General features: G+C 45.9%; 1 protein-coding gene across 1 annotated transcript; it reads right to left on the minus strand.

The window, feature by feature from the left end:
* Positions 1 to 1,380: 1,380 nt before the first annotated feature.
* Positions 1,381 to 20,695, minus strand: CCDC191 (coiled-coil domain containing 191). Its single transcript, XM_040570735.1, has 14 exons — positions 20,563 to 20,695; positions 18,153 to 18,284; positions 16,733 to 16,956; positions 15,827 to 15,983; positions 13,469 to 13,659; positions 12,532 to 12,781; positions 10,720 to 11,186; positions 10,107 to 10,201; positions 8,469 to 8,551; positions 7,002 to 7,103; positions 5,766 to 5,909; positions 4,417 to 4,569; positions 3,884 to 4,038; positions 1,381 to 2,591 (listed from the first exon to the last, which is right to left on the minus strand). The coding sequence occupies exons 2-14, from the start codon at positions 18,225 to 18,227 to the stop codon at positions 2,459 to 2,461; spliced, it is 2,229 nt and encodes a 742-aa protein (XP_040426669.1). The 5' UTR covers positions 18,228 to 18,284; positions 20,563 to 20,695; the 3' UTR covers positions 1,381 to 2,458.
* Positions 20,696 to 21,526: the final 831 nt, after the last annotated feature.

The following is a 21,526-nucleotide window of genomic DNA, read 5'->3' on the forward strand; positions in this document are numbered from 1 at the left end:
CTTGTGAAGTTGCTGTTACACCCCTGTGGCAATGCCCCCTCTCCCCGCCCTGCTGGAGAAGGGATGCCTGGCTCTGGCTCTGCAGCCACCTCCCTCTCTGGCTAAGAAAAGCAAGGAGCTGACGGGAAGGAGTGGGTCTGAGCTGAGAGTGTGGGCTGATGACCAGCATTAAGGCACAGACATCCACATCTAACCGAGTGCCGAGGCGGGAGGGATGCTCTAGCACAGCTGCAGGCCAAAGCTGTTTGCTCAGTCTGACGTGTGTCACCCTCCTGCTGGGAACTGTTTGCTGGAGCTTTCATTAGCAAAGCTCTAACATCATGCCACAGATTTTAGGGGTGTCCTGTGCCGTCTGTCAACAGCATCATTGGGCACAGCCTTGCTTCTGCCAAGGAGGGATGAGTTGTTTCCACCAGGTATGGATTAAACAGGGAAGCCGAGGGGCTTCTCATCTCCCCTTGGATTGGGACTGGGGTCAGTAGGAATGTGCCTGATCCCTGAACACCATCTCTGTCACACCATCTCTGTCCCTTGGCTGGGTCCAGCTGAGGCTTCAGCTTTGTGCTAGCATGAGATTAGCCATAGCAAGGGAAAAGGGGTGTCAAAGCACAGCTCCTCCTGGATCTTCTGGATTCTCAGGGCTGGAACCATCCAGCAGAAGAGCAACTTAATAGGAAAAGCTTTGTCAAAGCTACTACCAGAAAACCCTAGAAGTTAAGAGCATTAGAGACAAAGTCCCATTCTCAAAGGCAAATGCTGATTGTATGTCAAGTCCTGGGGGGTGAACTGTGCTCCACAGAAGCAGTATTATTTCTGGGGATGGTGAGTGGGCACAAAATGCCCAACAGTGGCAGTGTTGTTGGGGGAAGAATGTGCGGTTCATTATACTGGTGCACCCTAACTAGCTGAGTAGCCAGAGATTCAGTCCCTGCTCAGCCTGTTGCTAGTCTCTCTGGCGCATACCTCTGCGAAATTTGCCACTCTTCTGCAGTGCCTGTTCCTCCCTGCAAGACAAGTTATTCAGCCCTTTCTCAGCTTGTAGCTTCCCCTCGCAATCTGCTCCTAACGCAGCCAGATGGTCTGTGCTCGCCCACATGCCACGCAGCACCTTCAGCTCCCTGCGCTTGGATAAGGCGCTCGTCTGACCCGCTGGTGGTCAGGTCTGTAAATCAGCCCTGGGGAGAGGGTAAATGTTAAGGTGCTGTGGTGGGAGGCAAGCTGGGCATGACACGGTCTTCAGAAGGACGCTTGGGGTCTGCTGGATGGCCTGCCTTGTGTGGGAGGGGAGGCTCTCTGGCCAGATCCCTGCGAGCTCTCTGTACGGGACTTCAGCCCAGTGCCTCAGCTTCTGACGCCTTCACACTGAAAACTCACTTGTGCTCGTTTCGGATTTGGGTTTATTGGAAACTTTCACTGCATATACAGGATTTAAAAATTATCCAGTACAATGGATAACAGTAAACTGTCATCTTCCTCGCATTGCCCAAGTACTCTCCACACTGCCAAATCGTTTTGGAGAGAACTTTGCCTATCTTGTGAGGGGGAAGCGACTCCAGATTCTTCCCTTATGCTATTGCTGAGAGAAGACATACTGTACCTTCCCTGCATTACTATATCTGCACTGTGCTGCAGGTTAAGGCTCAAGAATTATGAGAAGCCTTCTTTTTCTGTTTGAGCTTATGTAAAAGCACTTAAAATATATATATATATATATATATATATATATATATTTGGTGTTATTTGAGGTGTTGGATCAAGTGGAAGGGCCTAGACAGACTTGCACAATCCATCTTCAAATCCTACAGTTGACCAGCATGGGAAATGTTTAAATGATGGACGTGAAGCCAGAGGATCATGAACTTGGAATAACCACTTGTACCCAAAATCAAAGCACTGTGCTTGTGAACTGGCCAGCACAGTAGACTAGACTGTGCCTTGTAAGAGTCCAGGTTTTAGATTGTCTGTATGTGATGTTGTAACCTGGACTGTTAGTAAATACAATTTGCATAAATAGCTCTTCCCTCGCCTTCTCTCATCCACGCTTCCCTGGTTCAGTTAGCCAGAAGCTGTTCTCTGGGTGGCCAAGTTCACAGTAGGGGTTAGCAGGGATCAGCCGACAGTGAAGTCTGTTTGCTCTACCATCAAGCTGTCGCCCTACAGAGTACTGGCACCAGAAAAGCACCAGGTTTCTGCTTAATAGGTACATTTCAGTTCTGTGCCTCCTGTGATGGAGGAGGGTTAGTGTCAGTGCCGCAGCTCTGCGTGAAGAAAGGGTCCTGGGCTAAAGCTCACCCTGGGCTAGCCTTTGGTTACCTGGGGCTCACTGCCACCCAGCCCAGACCTCCCAGTGGAGACCTCAAACTGGGAGGACCTTGTGGGCAAGAACCTCAAGTCAAAGTGATGAAACCATCAAAGTAGGTTCCATATGCACGTGGGTTGGTCTGGCCAGTTTCTTCTGTTACATTTGGAAGTCGGGGAGAATTTCAGCTACTCTTCTTCGTAGCTGGTTCCTCCTTTCCTCCCTCTCCCTTTCCTTTTTCATCAGTAATGGGTACTGCCTCCAAGCTTTGAATGCATTCAGCATGAGTCTCCTAAAAGAAATGAGGGAAGCACAGAACAAAGTGATGACACTAAGATGTATGCATAACGTGCCAGGTAATCAAAACTTAACTTCTATTTGAGAGGGAATTCCCCTGAAATACTTCTTTCTTCAAGAATAAGCAGTCTCCCAAGACAGTTTCTTCAGGAGAAGCACAAATGTAAAATTCAGACTCGCTCAGTCCAGATCAACTACTTGGGGACACGGGCAGCTGGGCTCTATTTCTTACCTGACTCGTAGCACTGCACCAAAGGTGCCTTGCCCCGGGTTCCCATATGGCAACAGGGAGCAACAGTCCCTTCTAAAGAGCAGTGCACTGTGCCGAGGGCTGAACTGCCTGTTGCCAGGGGGAGGAGGAGGTAAAGAGGAACAACGTGACTATGCTCCTGATGTAAGGTCATATTGTAGAATGAATCCAGTCTCTTCCTGCAGTTGAATTCTCCCTGCCTCCTCTGGTTTGTTGGGTTAAACCAGGCCCTGTTCTGACCTTACAGACTAAGCAAGCTAGAACAGGTTCATTATACCCCACGTGAGGTGAATTTCATTTAATTCTTCCTTTGAGGTGCTGCACATTCTGTGTGTGCACAGGCACAACCTACTCACGAGTGCATGCAACTGCTGTGCTTTCATGGTCAGGTAGGTGAATGTATTTGTTTTCTGCTGGACTTCGATAATAGCTCTTCCTGTTAAAATGCACAGTGAATGCAGTCATGGGACAATGAACTGGGTGCATCCAGCTCCAGTTGTGATCAATAGAACTGTCTGCTCTAGTTCTTCCTGCCAAACCAGGCTGATGATGGCAGAAAACAAAAAATGCCCTAAGTAGGGTTTCTAAGTTTATCAACTTTGGATTTGTAAACCAAATCATCCACAGTAGACAAAACAATACAGCGTAATTCCTGCACAATTCCTGCTTGTTATAATTGTACTTAAAGATTTTCCTAAGGCAGCTTTTAGCAGAAGCTGCATAGCCAGATCTGCTAATCAGCTTAGAAAGTTTCAGCCACTTAGTTGCTTTCACTGTATTCTCTTTCAGCAGATTTAAAAGTCCTGTGAAGGATATGACTAAACTTCCTTTTCCAGGCTGTTTGGAAATTCCTACCCTAACCCTATGCTGATGATGTCTATGCACATGACAGAAACAAAATATCAACAGTATACAATCCCTTTCACATGTTCCTGGGGAGCAGATCATTGCTCTGTCAAGAGCAGAGTCTCTAAAGTATTCAATGGGGTAGAATTAGACCCAAGTAAAAAGAACTGCTGGCAAGGGAATGCACTTACTTGTCGCTATGTTCAGTAGCAATCTTCAGTTTCTCCCTTAAGGTGTTTTTTTCCTCCATGACCAGATGAAACCATGCCCAGAAGAACTTCCTCTTGAGGCAGGCTGCACGGAGGGTATTCGCTCTCTCTTCTAGGCTAGACAGATAATCCTTGTACTAGGGAAGGAAGACAGAAAGAGGTGAGAATGGCTTCTTTCTCCCACCCCCAGCCCAATAAACACATACAGAGCAGTGCTGAGACAGTGCCTCTGAGGAACAACAGGGACAGTAGTGGAGGAAAATCAGCAGGGAGCAAGGGGAAAGCATGAAGGTGGTAGTGGGGAACAGCATGTAGGAGAGTGTCCTGCGTTATGGAGGATGATGGAGGGTGGAGAGCTGAAGGAGGCCTCTGCGGAAGGGAATGGGGTGGTGCTGGAATAGGGACAGAGCAAGCCAGGAAAGTTTGGGCTGTAGGTGTGTGGAGTGGTGGTGAAGGGAAAGCACGGCAGCAGCTGGCTCCCCTGGTATTGTTTCTCCACTGGGGTGCAGGCAAACCTTTAGCCAGTTCCTGAAGCCTCGTTTGAGCAATGTGTGGCAATGGAAGTCCTCAGCCCGAGACACCTTCTCCGAAAGGCTGCTCTGGGTGTGCTGGAGCCAAGCCATCAGGCATTTCCTCTGCAGGCCCAGGCAGTGGTGCTTCTCGGCCACCTGAGCAAAGGCAGAGAGAAGGCAGCTAGTTATCTGGACTAGCGACTACAAAAGCCTCAGCTACTGAAAGCTGGCTATGCTAGAAAATTACCTCAGCTCTTGGGGGCCTCTAAAATGCAGGTGTCTGACAGCTGGAATACCTTACAGCATTAAATTCCCACAAAGAGGAGGCAGCATAAGGAACAAGACCAGTCTCCTTATCACACCACTGCTGTGTCACTCCTAGAGAACATCCTTTTGAACTAGACGTGTGGTTTGACCTGTTGTGAATGGAGCAAAGGCATGGCCTAACAGTTCAGTCCAACCTGCTCCTTAAGGCTGAACAGCAGGACGACTTAGAGAGCAGCTGCTATCCCCCTAGTTCATCCCAGCCGGATGCCCATGTGCATTTGGTTGAGCTCTTCAGTAGCTGCAGTTCCAATGACTTAAATGGAAGCTTGCCAGCTTAGCCTTGGGCTTTGGCTACATTTTCGGGATACAGTTGAGTGCTATTAGTCTACTTCTGATAAGGCATGCCAACTCATTCACGTACAGAAATGTTTCATTAGCAATATTTGTGTGTCGCGGTCTCAGAAGCCACTAGCTCTTCTGCACTGAAGGCGTGGCCAGGCCAGAACAGATCCCTGGATTGTCACCTGTGGTATCTTACTTCTAGCAGTGGCCAACAGCGCTCCAGCACTGACTCCAGGCAGAAGGAAAGCCCTAGTGATGGGCTGGGGTTAACTACTAAATACAATGCCTTAGAATTATCTGATTAGCTTTGCTGTGGTGCAAAAGAACTGGCAGGCTCACATCATATAATTTCAGCTTATTTTTTTTGGCTGTATCGTACTAAACTAACTCCCACTGTGTTACTGGCATCGAGTCAAGTGGCGGTTAATATGGCAGACAAGTGTAGGCTAACAAAAGATGACTTCTCATTAGATTGAAATTCATTCCTTTCTCTGTCCTTTTGGTTCCTGTTTAATCAGCTATAAATGAGGAGGCCACCCTTGTGGGTTTTTGATGACCTTTCATGATTATTGTCAGATGAGTTGATTTAAAGCACTAATGTAGGGCAGGGTGTGCAAGGAGAATTTTTGCTTTGCCATTTCTACCTGGCTTAAGAGCCCATTAAGGTTGCTGCTACCTTCTCCATCCATTCTTTTTTCCTTTCTCCCATGATGCCAGTCCTTTCCTTTATCCTCAGCACTTACCACCAAGTTTTCCTTGGCTTGCTCCCTCAGCCTCTTCCACGGCACCATTCCCAATTTTCTCATCAGGACGCTCTCATAGTGATCTCTGGCCTTTTTCTGGAGTTCCTGATCTCTTTCCAGCCTCCTCTGCTTCTCCAGCTCTTTCTACAATACAAAGAGCAGTAGTTTTAATTCAGCCTGCATGAAATGAACATTAAGCTTGTCATACTGGAGTTGAAGGTCCTGATCTCACGGGACATGGGAATCTGCATCATCATTAGCAGTGCAGATCAGGCATGACCCAGTGTATTAGAACCTGTTTTCGTAGGCCCTGTGTGAATGTATGGCCTTCCCTCAGCACCACAGTTTGGTGTTACAATCACCGTCCCTGTAATCTGTGGCTACCAGCAGTGCTGATATAGCAACAACTTTCTTTTGATGGGCCTTCATCCATGTGAGGAAGGGTGCCTTGGTGAGCTCGAGAAGGGTAGCTTTCTATGTCTATAAAATTAGACTGAAAACCTGTACAAAAATGCTTCTGAGTTTATGCATGGAATTTAGCTTAAATAGCAGGGAAGGTATGTGGATATTATATAACTGTACGATATTTTTGACTGAGACTCAAAGATGAAGGTCAAACATCCTAAAACACTCAGTGCAAGTAGGACAGCACTTGTAGGTCAAATTCCAGTAGGATTTCAAGTGTGGTGCTATTTGGGTTATTAGTATAGCTCATTTGCAAGTAACAAGAATGACACGGGGCTATTCCTAGGCTGCTGGATACTGTTAGCTCCAAGGAGAGGATGCCGCTAATTCTTCAGCTGGAAGGTTGCCCTTGGTAGATCTCTCAGGCTTGTTTACTGATAAGTTGTGCGTTTGTGACTGGTATCACTGTGTATGCTGGAAGAGGATACAGGTGGAAGGAGCAGCCTGAAAGTGGCCCAGACAAGCTGCCACTGTGGAGGTTTACGTGGCTGTAGCTCGGCAGTGGATGTCCACCAGCTGGGACCTCTAGTCTGGCTGGTGAGATGGGGACAGTACATGCTTCACAGCACGTTCGGGCCACAGCCCTTTTACTAATGTCCCTAAAAAAGCAGGAGGTGGTGAGCTGACACAGCTGGTGCTGTGCAGTGGAACACTGCTCTGTGAATAAAGGCTTTCAGTTCACACCCCTGGCTGCTGACTCAGTGCTAGTGGGTAACGGCTCCTCTTCCCTATCCCTGTTAGGTGGGTGAGACAGCTGAGGTATTTGGTCACCAGCTTCTGTAGCCTCCTCTCCTCCCGTCTTTTTTCCTGCTGAGCTTCCTTTTCCTCTGCCTCCTTCTTCTGACGTGCTTCCTCTTCAGCCTTCATCTGGGCCTTGAAATGGAGAAAATGGAGGACGATAAAATTTTGTTCAGCATATGCGACCTTTTTGGAGAACACAGTCCTCTAAACTTTCTCAGACAAGCAGTATTCTAGTACTGTCCAGAACCTGAAACTTCAGAAGGAAGCAGACTTTGTCACATACTAGACATGATCTGCACTGAACAATGAACTGTGAAAGAGGGGGAGAAGGAAGTGTTCCTTCTACTACCTATATATGGCCATCTTTCTTTGCCCTAAGTTATAGTACTTGCCCACTCTTCCAATAAAACACTTAAAACCATACCCCAGGTTACTTATTGATAACATGATTGCTGAAGTCAGTACTGAACCACTGGACTCTGCTCTGAAGTTTTACATCTGCATGTTAAAGAGCATTACAGGTGCTCACATATGTTTTTCCCCAAACACTGAAGACCAAAGAAGCTGTTTTACTTCAGCACTGGTTATGTGTGGTACATGTGTACACACAATATCTTTCTCTGAATGTTCACCCGTTCCCCTTGCAAACCCCAGCCTGCCTTCATTCCACAAAGTTCTTGTTCTTGGTGTATGCATCAAAGGCCTCAAACATGATAATGCATGATTATAATGACTGTGCTTCTTCCAGTCTCTATGATCATGGCAGCAGTAGCTGAGGAAACCTAACCTAATGCTTGTCTGCCCACTCTATGGTTGAAATGTTCTCTAAGGTTTGTTTAAGCTTCCTAGTATGCATGCACATCCCTCTTCCTTGGAGAAGAAACACTGATTGTTTTAGAACCCCAGTTCTGAGCTTTCTAATCCTAATGCAAATTAGGATTGATGTTCTCAGTAACAGATTAATGCCTTGAAGCTAAGAAGGCTCCTGTTTGATGCATATCATGGAATTTCTATATTAGCTATGCAAATATTGTCAATATCTTCCCTTTTCAGAAAAGATTTGCTAGAAACCAAGATGCAGCATTTTTACTAGGTCAGACTGCACTTCCTCAAGCTGCACATGACCTGACCAGACAGGAGAGGGAAAACCCACCATTTGCTAGGTCCAGTCAGGTGGATTTCAATTCCACTCTTCCCATCCTTGGCAACAACGGTTACAACCATGAGGTAGGCGTGAAAGAGGTGGTGGAGGGGTGGTAAGGGAAGCTGCTTCTAGAGTTGTAACAGCAAGCATCAACACGAAATGTCTGTGATATGGCAGGGCTAGTGGGGTCACTTTTTGATGTACGCTGGACATCTGCCTTCTTTACAAGCCATAAAACTCCTCATTTGGCTAAAGGGCCTCTTCTTGGTTCACAATTTCATGGCGTTAAAATAGCATTTCTTATGACTTGAATAGCATGAAAGAGTCTTTGTTTCATTTTCCACTGTCCTTACCAGTTTCTCCTCTTCTCTTTGTTGTTTGGCTTCTTCTAATTTCCTCCTCCGTTCTGCCCGCTGAATTGCTCTTTCCTCCATAGCTACAGAAGTGGAAACAACAAAAGGACGTAAGTCTTAGTGCAAATGAGCTACAGGATAATGGCACAAGCTTGGTGAATGGGAAGGATGACCCCTTCTCTCTACTGCCAGGTCCCCTGGTGACCTGGCAATGCCAGGACTAAGTGACTTGCTTTCTGCTGCCTCTTATGGCTGGCAGTTTCACAAACGAGGAACCCACAAACTCTTTTAAGACTCAGGACTGCCCCAGTTAGATTCCCTCCACCCTCCTTGGTTGACAGTCACAGCCTGGATTATAAAAGGAGCTGTCCGTCCAGAAGTTTTCTCTCTTTATTCCCTTGAATGAGCGCTGGGGCTCAGGGCACCTGATTTAGCAGCAGTTGCAATAAGGTCTCTAGGAAGCTCCAACTACTTAGAGTGACTGCATGATGAAAAACATCCCTGCCGCAGTGACACATAGGTACTTGGTCCCTCTAGTGAGAAACTACTACTTAATGCTGCTTTGGGGAGATGAGTTGCAATGCTGCAGTCTTGCTGGCTATCACTGAAGGTGTTAGTCTGACCTCACAGAACATGCAGTGGGCCTGAGAACCTGTGCTTACTCCTTCTGCAGTCACAAACAAAGCACAGGCTGAAGCAATCCATAATTGGAGGGGCGTTTAATTGCTTTGACCACAATAGGTTTGCTCAAGTTCTTTTTCCCTTTCAGCTGTGCCAGGGTTCTCTGCCAAGGGAAAATCATCTTGAGATGACTTTGCACTTAACTACTTAGGGGGATCTTCAAAGAAAAGCACTTGAGTGCTCTGAAAATACTCTTACTGTCCCCAGGCTGTACAGAGCTCAGACAATCAGTGAGTGAGGGCTTGTACTAGGTAGCGTGGGAGCTGAACACAGTCAGTTAACGAAAGGCATCTGTTAATGCACAGCAATCAGGGCCAAAAAGGTATGGTGATCCCAAGACTGTTAAAACATCACAACAATCACATACCAGACAGTCTTTCCTGCAGGCTGTGACTACCCCTAGGTTGATACGGAAGAATATAAGCTAGGGAGGTAGCAGAATCTGATCTTAATTCACTGTATGACAAGGCTGTTTTCCATGTTTAATGTGTATCTGCCATTCCAGCATGGCCAGAGAAGGGGAGCTACCTCACAGAAGGGAGGGATCTGGAGCTCCTTCCCTAGCCTACCTACTGTTGTCTCACAAAATCTTGGGTTGGCACTTCATTCTCTTGGAAATCTTAATACCTCCGACAAAGGTAGGTGAAAATGAGCGGTCAGTTTAAGTGTTGATTGGATGTGCGACGGGAATAAAACTGACAGCAAAATGATCTGTAGAGCTTCTCTCAGAGTCTTGTCACACCAGAAACAGTCACAAGTGTTAGGACTAATGGTTTCCACAGCGTTCTGAGCATCAACTTGGGGTGCTTGCAGCAGCCCAGGTTTTACAGATGCCTGACTTGGCCATGAAAACAGCTCACACTCTCACAACGCTGGTCAGAGGCAAAGAAAGAGAAGTTTCCAGATGAGCTGTTGAGGAAAGCGGTCTGGCATGGTCTTTGCTACCAAGAACAATACCTTTCAGTATGGGATGAGCTGAGGTCAGCTGGGTGGAGGGCCTCCTGCCTTGCGTCACTGCCCTGGTGTTCTGGGACCTACGAGAAAGAGGCAGGCTATGAAAAGGAAGAGTGAAGACATCAATCAGTGAGCTTGGTCAAACCATGTCTCACACCTACTACCTGAGACCGAGAAACAGGCCCTGTAGTTTCTACCCTTCACTGTGCTACATTTTCATTGTGGACCCCTGATATACATTTCTTCTGCCTGAAATGGGATTAATGATGCATCCTTACAAAGAAGATGAGTACCCTGAGCTGCTGCATGTTGTGAAATACTGAGTATGACAGTTTCTCTCTTTTCCTAACTAAATCCCTGCTGCTATTATGTGTAACACTCCAGTGCTGCTGTTTCTAAGTGGACCCTGTATGGATCACGCAGTGTCAAGTCAATACAGAACACAGAAGATGAGAACTGTGGCGAGACCAACGCTACCCTTGAGGCTAGGTCACAGGTAAGAGGAACAGCAGATAGCACTAGTATGACTGAAGCGTTCCTGGCAAATTCTGGCTCAGCTTGGGTAGAAATGAGATATGATGACTAACTGATCCCGCTCTACCAAGGGGGCTTATACCTCAAAGGGGTGGTATTGCATTTGGATTGTCTTCCGCTCTCCATTTTTAACTCCCTGGTTTGGGAAGCAGAGTTGTTAAGTGCCTGGGTTACTGCCATGGCTTGTGCTGCCTCTCCTTTTGCTCTGCTCAGCCTCTGATTTTCCTGCAGTTCAAGGATCAGCTCTTGCTGTTTCTGAAGCTGCTGCCTCTGCTCCTCAATCAGACGTTGCTGGAAGGCGTAACGGTGCTCAAAACAACTACCATAAGCAGGGGTTGTCTTGGGGCTGGGTGCCTGAAACTGCTGGGGGAGAGTGGCTATTCGATTCCTGTACATAGCCTGGTCCTGGGCATTCAGGGCTGCATGTTTTAGGGTGATCTGCCAGGCAAACTTGGGTTTTCTGTTGGAATGAGATGTGTGAGCAGCATCCCAACAAGAGTGGTCTCTGGTCTGGTCGGGTTCTTCCTGTATGAGGCATGTTTCAGTTGGCTGGGAAAGAAAAAAAAACACAAAAAGAAAGATTTGGCATTAATTGAAATCAACCTCTCTTCTGCCCTTTCCACATAATAAGCGTTTCTTGAATGAAAAATCTAGTGAGGGGCCTGAAAAGTAGGGCAATCTCAGCTACACAATCTTCATCCAGTTCCTAGCCAAGGCAGAGGGACACAGTTATGCACATAACTGGAAGGATGTTGGGAAAAAACTGTTAAGAAGCTGTGTGCCATTTCCCGGGGAGGAGGAAATCCTGATCAGGCAAGAGCTCTGGCAGGCATATTATCCCAACTATTTTGTCAGGGAGCACAGCACAGGACAGTTCATTTCTCAGGGGTTAGCTCATCTCTCGAGGATTACCACGATCCCTTTTGGACTGTTGTCCCTATGCAATGCTCAGACTGAGAATAAAGGAAAAACAGTTGTTGAAAATGAAATACAAGTGGTCTACAAGGCTGATCTACTGGACAGCCTCTTTTCAAACGGAAGAACAGTCTACAAAGGGCTGCTTTCTTGCCTCTTCTCCAGCTTAGGTCAAGTATTACCATGAAACTGGTGCACAGTGGGGAGTCAGGCTGTGCCTTCTCTGACACCTGTTTTTTTCTCAGAAGAGGCATCAGATGCCAGCTCTGCTTTCTGATTCCTAGGTCAAACTCCAAATTCAGTCCCATCCTTCCAGCACAAGCTTTTCCACCACATCTGAAGAAAAATACTGGCCGTCTAGGATGATTTAAGCACAATAGGAAATCAACCTTCACTGACATTTAAGCAAATGAACAGCTTGAACTGTAATACGCGTGTCTGTATGTGTGAGCTCTCATACTGGGTGCTGTTTTACAGGTTTTATAGACGGAAAGGAAAGGCAGGCTCTGACAAAAGACAATTTAAGGAAGCATCCTGATTCTCCTACCTCCTTGTGATGTGCGTTATCCTGAGATATTCACTGACAGCTCCCCCCCACTTCTGAAAAGCCAGAGAGCTGCACTGCCATGACAAAATCTCGTCATGCAGTCAAAAGTCATTCTTTTTCAGTCTAAGCAGGCATCAAAGATGTAACTAATCTCTCAGCAGAAGTGATCTGGGGGTGGGACGCTCACTGCGACTCAGAGTACATGAAGGGTTGTTCTCTGGCAGCATAAGAGATCATTTTATTTTTAAAACTCATCCACTGTCCTTCATGGTTACCTCTGCTCTTTAACAGGCTTCCCTCCTGAACAGTAGGCAGGTATTTAGTGGTCACCCTGGGCAAAAAAACTTCCTCTGCTCTTTATTTCGGATTGCACAAAAGCACTTTGTGAGATTACAGGGATGCCGATAGACAAAGCTACATGGAAAGCTTTACCTCCTCTTGCTGCAAAACTTGATGCTGGTTTACTTTTGCTGTCCTAGGCTTGCTAGCCTCCTGTGGCCCGTCCAGGTCCCCCTTCCCCAGTGACACTGCCTCCAGCAGCTGTGCCATCTTCCTCTTTGTCTCCTCCCTCTTGAGCTGCAGCTCTCGCTTTTCTGTCTCTGCTTGGTTCCAGCGCTGCCATGCTTGAAAGCAGCAGCGCAGAAGCCGCCGCTGATTATGCTCTGCAGACAGCTGGTTTTTCCTGAATGAGAAAGCACTTTTGTTACGATAGGAGTGAGGCTTCTGTCCAAGCCTGCCTGAAACAACTCCATCAAGTACAGTAGTCCAGGCCCCATAACTTCCCAGGTCTTTTTGTTGTTCAGCTCTGGAGGCCCTCCAAAGCTGTAGCGTTTTGCCAAGGAGGAATGGGAAGGCAGAGATGATGCCCATTACTTTGCAGTAAGTGTCCCACTTGGCATTTTGCATTTCCCTCTGTCACGCTTGGGCAGCTGCACAGAGCGGGGGAAGTGCCAGTGCCTCCCCACACAGCCTCCCAGACACCTGCAAGAGCAGGATATTTCCCTGCTGACAGGGAACTGATCCTACAGCCTTAATGAAAGGGACTGGTCAAAACAGCTGTAATACTACTGAAGTAGGAGATACCCTCCTATTATCTGGGGCCCAGAGCAAGCCAAAATGAGATTTCCAGGGAAAATACCTAGAGAGAGAGTTGCAGGCTTGTTAGAAAGTGCTAACGCTCTAGTTTCTCTCTTTCCTCCTTTTCATCCGTGCCACAAGGCCTCCAGCAGGATGTAGGCAATGTAGCAATTTTCTCAAAAAGCTTCTGTTTTCCTGCTGTTGGCTAACTGGCAAGCCCCTTTTACAGCCCTCTTGTCACCACACAGAGTACTGCTGCAGCTGGAGGAACTTCACAGTGCAGGGTCACTACCTGTTTTGGTCTTGGAGATGGACTTCCAATTGCTGTGTCTCCTGCTGTACTTTCTGGGTCCAAGTATAGTTTCTCCAGGCTCGCAGGGCCTTCATTTGGCATTTCCAGTCAGCAAGGGCTCTGGCTTTCCCCATTTTAATTCTGTGTTCCAGAATGAGTTTGAACCAAGCAGAGAAATGTCGCTGCATGCACTGCATGGGAGAGTTTCAGAAAACCAATGAGTAAGGTACAGTCCAACACAAACGCCAATCCTCTCCACCATCCCCCTTATCTGACTTTTGCTTTTGAGGTTCTTTTTAGAATCCCCACTTTCCATAAATACCTTGAAAGTAAAATAAAATAATGCAGAGCAAAGGTAGTTTTCTGCAAAAGGCAGACTAGAAAGAGAACACCATGGGGTTCCATGCTTTTGAGTGATACACGTTCAGTTCACCAAGTATAATAAGGAATAAAATGCGTGAGGAATACAGGAACAGTTTCTAGAGGTAAGAAAGATGTTTCAAAATCTGGAAAATGCCTAAGATTCTATAAACGAGGGCACTTCTGTGGAGAAGAGTTAACAAACAGCTCCATGGACCAGTTGCTGATTTTTTTCAACTTAGACAAAACTCAAGACACTTCCCAGCATGAATTTATGACATGACCTAAGCTCACCTTTGTTCCAGTAGGAAGCCAAACCGTTCCCCTATTGTGTAATTAGACTCGCTGCCTCTGGGAGTGATTTACATTGTACAGAACAGCAATTTGCTATCTAATCTACCCCATAATTCTAGCCCTGCCACTGCAGACACTGTTCATTTTGATCCTCCAAGTGGGTCAACTCACAGGACTCAGCTGTTCCCCTTTTGTGATAATGCCTTGTAATAATGGCATTCCTCTCGGTCACTGAAATCTCCAAATGAAAACTTACAAAAAGGACAAAATGTCAATGCGTTAGCTATTTCTTTCTGCTTTAAGAAAATAATCAATGTCACTATTGCTTAGCTCGGCTAAGCTGCGGCTTTTCACATTATGCCAGCTCTAAATTGTTCTGCGGCTTCCTTTAGGCTTATCTTCACAGCTTAGACTGTGCTGGAAAGAGGCTGTGTACTGCTAAACAGTAGCCAAGCTCACATCCAGCAGACCGGGGAGATGAAGTGAGCCGAGGGAGAATCACCATTAAAGCTGAGATTCTTTGACGGAAAAAAAAAAATCTAGATGTAGAGAAGTAGACGTTAATGACGACTGTTCTGTTAATTAAAAACATTATATGATGGATGGTATACATACTGCACCCAGGGAAGCTTATTCCCTTCGCTGAAACCACCCATATAAGATCATTCGGTACAAAAATCCCTCCAACTGTAAGGGTTCGATGCAACATGTTTAACCCAGAGCTGGCTGCAGCATCAGAAATGAGCAGGGGAACCTCTCTTACTTTTGTAAACTCTCAGGGTGAGAAAAAGGGAAAATCCCCACCTTTAGATACCCCTAGTGGTAAGACATGGGGAACAGTTGATTGATGGGAAGCTCCCCTACAGTTTAACTACCAATAAAACCAGTTACTGTTTTCACCCAACCAGTTTCTCCAGCTTAATCTCCCAATAACAGGTAAGTGGGTTCAGGGCTCCAGGAAACTTGTGTTTTTATTTCCCTTCAGAGCACTGCTCTTGTGCTGTTTTTCAGAACTAGAGGAGTAACAGTCAAAAACCAGGGAAAAAGAATTAGCTTCCTAGTAGGAATTACTAAAGGCTACATGTTTGTCTCAGGCTGCTGCAGTATCACAAAATATTCCCCTATACCTGGTAGGGGTGGATGCTCAAGGAACCTGTTCCTGTGTGTAAACTGGCATACTTCAGCTCCTGGAGACAGCTCAGAAGTCAGCACAGGCCCTCAGCACTTCTCTTTCCTACCCCCCCTGCTCCTGTACCAGGCTCTTCAAGGCAACCTTTAAATATCTTCCCATACACACAGTAAGGGCTTCTCATTCCCTTCTGTGCCGCTTTCTCCCTCCCCACTTCCTTCCTCAGGGGAAAGCAAATCTTCCTCTACAGCCGCCGCCTCTGTACATCTGCCTGTTCCTCAGCTGCAGAAGCCTTTGTGTTTGCAACTGGAAGTGACACCTTTTCCACAGGTCTAAGTGAAATCTTCCACTGGGTACACTTGCGACCCAGACTGGGTGTGGTGTCTCCAGATTTCTCGCTCCTAGTCTTACAGTGTACTTCTTGGCCTGCTTTTCTACTTGCCTGATATCAGGAGGAGAGCTTGGAAAAAGGAAAAAAAAAAACACTAATAACTAGGATTTTTTACTTCAATTTTGCAAACAGTACCTGAGGGCAGGTAGTTCAGAGTCTCAGATAAAAGGACAGTGATGCTTACTCTCTGTTTGTTGGTGTGAATCTTGATCAGCAGCTCCTGAGCCTTTCTCTGTTTCTCCTTTTCTTGCTCTTCTTTCTTCAGGTGCAGGGGCGGTGACACCGTAATAGATACCTCCTGCACTGACAGATTCTGGCTTTCTTCTTGTCTCTTCCCCTCCCTGGAAAGTGAGCAAACATCAAGATCTAATACAATAAGGAAATTACTGTAGTACAGACCTCACTCCCTTTTTTGCCAATCCTAAGAGAATGACCTCTAGAAAGCTGCTGATTACTTAACTTAGCCTTCCTAGAGAACAGCCCACATTTCAATACATTTCAATAAATCTTCTCGCACTAGAAGATCTAGGATATTAGGGCTGCCTAAGTAAATAAATGGCATCCCTACAAGTCACATCTCTGTAGCAATCCAAGCTCAGCAGAAGCAAAGAGCATCTCTCTGCAGAATTCTTAGCCAACAGTGCACTTTATTCTCCCACAGGAGAGGAAGTCTATTAAGCGATTGACGTTCAACATAGACTATTCTAGGCTGGCCAGCATTTTCATTGCAATTTCATGCATTTTCTTCAGTGCACTGGTTTTCATGCTGTATTAAACACTGATAAGGCTGGATGTGGCCACAGAGTTGATGTAGAGAATGCACAGCGGTGCAAGCATGCTCCTACTTTTTTGATTGCGTGTACCTACTGGTAATGGCTGAAGGGAGTCTAACATCTTTAGCCCATCTTCTAATGAGAGATTCTGCCACTGAAGTCAGTAACAAAGGAGCAAAAGGTTTGGGGAAAGTTTGGAGACAGGAATAGAAAATGTTTCCTTTGGGACCACCACTCCTCTTACATTTACCAAAAGGAGCTAATAAGAGAAGTTGTTCTTCCCTATGGTGCCTTCCATGCCCCTCTCTCCCTCTTACATTCTCCGTGCTTCTGCCATGGTTTGCCTCTTCTCAGCCATTTCCTTTCGCAGCTTCACCATTTCCCTCTGGATCTCCTCCTCCTCCATCTTGGCCTTCAGGGCCTTTCTTCTGTCCTCCTCCTGTATTTGGAGCTTGGCCTCAGACAGAATGGATTTCTTCAGGGACTTTTCTTGCCTCTGCAGCTCTAACGCCTTCTGACGCCTCAGTCGATTTTCTTTCACCTGGGAAGGAAGAAATCAGCAAAAGTCAATGCAGGTGCCAAAAGCTGAAGAATTTGAGGTTCATTGTAGATTGACAGGGTGGGAAGCACGCAACCCTATCCGTAGCTGTCACTGACTGGACTGGTTCTGTTCTCTGACCAGCCAAAAACACCAGTTATGAGAGCGGGGTTAAACCAAGATTATGTGGTGGGAGCAAACTCAGAGCTGAGGGTCTGGTGGCTTTTCCTGTCAGTCTTCAGAAAGGGGGAAAACTTGAAACAATGAAATAGTGGAAGTTCACCTTAACAGTGAAAGCTTCTCATGCAAGCTACTGTAAATGGCTAACATGCAAGTAGAAACAGTAACTTTTCAGCTAAACCTTGGAAAAGTATCCTAGGGTATTTGCCTGCAAGTCAGGGATTATTGCAGGCTCGGAGAGAACACTGGGGAAGTATCACTGATCTTAATCTAATCCTATAATCCTCTATCTTACTTCTTTAACTGTGCTGTGCTGCCCTGCCTGCATACCTGCTTGTGTCTGAGCTCCATGGTTATTCGTGGATCTGCAAGTTTTTGTCTTCCTTCCGTGTCTTCAAGCCTAAGGTCTTCCAGTATCCTGCAGTTCACAACTTCGCTCTGCAAAAGATGCTGTAGGTATTCTTGGGCAGAAGAACTTTCCAATTCATGTTCCAGAGAGCTGCACAAGTCTGAAATGAGGAACTCAGATCATCTCAAGATAGCCTGAAATGAATAAACCCCTGTCTTGGATCACGAAGCCTAACGTAATTAAAGGGATCACTTTCCCAGCCTGTGAATGCATTTCTGATGAAAGCAGACACAGTGACTGCACTCCATTTATCCCCAGAGAGTCTTAATCAGTCTCCCATTGAACACACTAGAGCAGCAACAACATTTTGTCCATTTTTTACTGCCTTGCCTCTGAGCATCTCAAATCATTGTATAAATTTGACAGGCCTCACACATACCCAAAAGCAACAGAAATAAAATCTCTTTTACAAAGGGAGACATCAGATGTTTGTGCAGCCCAACAGCGAGCCGCTGTCAGAGCTGGGGAAGAAAAATCTTCATCTGTACTCGCTTCACCTGAGCCCACGCTCCTGGCCTCAGAGACTCATAGCTGTCAGCCCAACAGCCCGTCTCCCTTCCCCAGCACGTGCTCAGAAAGGGAGCCAAGAACCGCTTTGCTGTGCTCTCACCATCAAACCGCTCGTACTTCGGAATGGCTGTAGAAGGATTTTCCGGGAGGACAGAGCGAACTTCGGCTTCTCCATCGCTCATCAGCTCCAGTTGCAGTTTGGACTTCATCCAGCTACTGAGCAGCTCTCGGGCTATCACAAGGAAAGAGACTGATGATGACTTTACTAGCTTTAAAAATATATGCCTAAGCGTAAGCTAGCATGACTCTGTCTCTGGGATGGTTATATCACATGCAGGAAAGACATTCTAAAATGACTGAAAGCTGATCTGCAACATAAAATGGACTAGGGATAATAATTCTCATCTCATCTTCCTGATCTATAAAAGAACAGGAAGAGAAGGTGGCAATTTTTTTTCCCTGTCACATACGTCACAAATGAATTCTTTTCCACCTAATTTTTTCTACAAGATTCTTTGGACATTGAGACCACTCTTGATTATAAAAACGTTCATCAAGGAGACAGAATTCATAGGAAGCAATTCATAACTCAGATAGCTTTTAAATGTTTCACCACTGCACTTGCAGACACTTAAGATATTTTCCACATGTACAGCCAGGGTTGTCATATGTTCAATATAAAAATAAGCAGTTTGGACAAATGTGTGCTTCAAGCATACAGGTTAACCTTTGCAAGTACCACAGCTCCAGTAACTACTAGATTAAAAATCTGCCATGGAGCAAGCTTCAGCAGGGACTACCTGCAGTCAGAAGATGTAACTACAGGAATTCACCCACGACAGATTTGCTACTACTCAGTGAGATAGATGCCTAATACACAACTGGGTATAAAGTCCTTCTGTGGACTTATTTGCAAATTCTCCATACTCTTCTGCAGAAAAATGCAAAAAACTCCTTCTTTAGAGCTCCTACTCAAGAGCAGGGACAGCTAATGTGGCTGCTGCCTCAACAGCACACCGGGCCTCACTGCGTGGGTGGCCAGGCTGTTCCTGAAGCAGAACACTGCAAACTGCATCAGGAGCAGCCTTACAAGAAGCTGAGGCATCCATGCAGCAAGGATGGGCAAAGAGCGGGGATCTCGTCAGCCACTGCAGGGCTGTAAGCCTTTAGACAGGACGAACGGCTGCTCAAATCTCTAGTTCTAACACAAAATGAAGATATTCCCAGTGAGTCCTGATATTTCTAAGGCAGTAAAGCCTTTCTAAACTTCTTTAAAATGGGTTGCTGTTTTTTTTTGTTGTTGTTGTTGTTTTTTAAGAAAACATAAATTTGATGTTTATTGTCTTTCAAATCACTTTTGTTCTCTATAATCTCTCAGCTCAGGAACAAGAAAATATATCTGATATAAAAAGTAAGAGAGAAAAACAGCTTATCACTTGGGAACGGAGTTACTTTTTTGACTGAAATGTGAGCTCTTCATAACTGGAATAAATGAGTTCTAGCACTTCTCTTATCCATACCTTTCCTTGCAAAATGGAATATGTGCAGATAATGCCATTAAATACTCTAATAACGGACTTCCAGATAAAACACTTTCATTTGTGCTTGTAACAATCCCGAGGGATTGGCAAATACAAAAAGGGAAACACTAGCAGAAAAGGACAAACAAAAATAATAAGGAATCATGAGGAAAGCAAGCAACTTCTCCAGCAACTGCAAAGACAGCTCCTTTTGAGCCACTATGCTGCATAATATATTCCGACAGTGCACGGTAAGCAGATATGTGTACTCTGTGCTATTAGTTGAACTGCTGTTGCTTACAAGTTAAAAAGCTGACCTCTTGTTTTGAAGAGGATGCACTTGGGAGATTTGTCTTCATTTCTTTCTGTACAGCTCAGTGTTGAGTTTTAAAAGAATGGTTCACTCTGGTTTTAAAATCCTATCTCCTACACTGCAGATGTACTTCTTGCATGGATAGGAAATCATTTTTTTAAATGTATTAGTTTTACTTTCAAATTTCAGTAAGTACTTGTGGCTGCAGACATTACAAAGAGAATATTTAGTTAGTTAATTGGCAAGGAAAACTTTGCATGAGAATCAAAGGAAAACCACAAAATTATTCATAGATGTGAAAGTTACACAGGGCCACTCCATCTTCACATCTGTCGTGCTGTCAAAAATCTGTCACATAATTTCATCCAGTTTCCTGATGCCCAGCAACTTGTATCTGACCAGATCTTCAAAGACAGTATTCATCCTTGTCTTGACGTGAAACTTCCAGGAGACAGGGAGTTCATCATTCTCTCAGGTATGCTAATTAAGATCTACCCTGAACTCCACCAAATTTTCTTTTATGCCTTTGTCCCTTAGATGAAAGGCTCCAATCTGTCTTGCTACGAACTGTTTCTTTTGGTCTGCAGCTTTGTAACAGCCTGTTCAGACCAGAACCACAGTGTTGGATCAAGAAGAGTTCATTTAGGCAGCTTGTGGCAAGCAGTATTTCATCTCACCTTCCTTACAGGCCTCATCATGATCTTGCAGCTGTTCCACAGTTTCCAACCTCGTCACAGGACCACACAGCCCTTGTGGATACCTCGGCTCTTGAAGGGAAAAAGCTTCAGAGATGGCATACTCAGAGGCTTGCTCCACTCTCTTTAAAGAAAGAAAAACATTTCTAATGTTTGATGTACATTCATTTTTAAACTTCCTACATCCAGGTTTCTCCTCAAGAGAGAGGACAAACATCAGTGGGGCTGTCACACAAGACAGTACGGTTATTATAAGAAATAGATTTCTTTTGAAACACGTTTCTCCAACTGCTTCTGACTGACTGGAGAAATTTCACTTAGAAATGATTAAGTAATGAGCATTCATTTGGCAATTACTGCCAATCATAGTGATTGGAGAACACGCTGGGAGAATGCAAACACCCAGCCCCTGGGGGCTGAACAGAGGCTTGCTGAGTTAGTCCCCTGCAACCACCAAGTAAGAAAGCTGGTATCAGCGTTTTGTCACAACCAGGCTGACCAGCATGTCCAAAGGATTTTCTGCCCCATATTCATTTCTCCGAGAAGCAGACAGTCCTGACTCGTCACCGGAGTTTCAACGTAACACCCGCACCCCAGACAGGGCGTACAACTGTGGAGCATCTTCCCTCGGTGGTAGGGCAACCAGAGCGAGCTGCAGCCGGTGACGCAGGAGCTGGGTGATGAGGAGGCACACACTGTCTCCCACCTGCCGCAGGGAGCAGGTTTGGGGTGGGAGGACAGAGGTACCTAAGGCAACCCAGCAGCGAGCCCCGTGCTGGACCCACGGCTCTGGGGCACAACCAGGGGCACCCCGCTCCCGAGCCAGCTGCGAGAGGGGCTCGCTGCACCTTCGCCCAGCGCTCTCAGCGCCAACCCCCGGCTGGAAGACAAGCACAAAATTCCAATCGCAAGGCACAAAAATAAAATAAAACAGCCTTTCGCCGCG

This window comes from Cygnus olor, chromosome 1 (assembly GCF_009769625.2).
Source record: "Cygnus olor isolate bCygOlo1 chromosome 1, bCygOlo1.pri.v2, whole genome shotgun sequence".
Lineage (NCBI taxonomy): Eukaryota > Metazoa > Chordata > Aves > Anseriformes > Anatidae > Cygnus > Cygnus olor.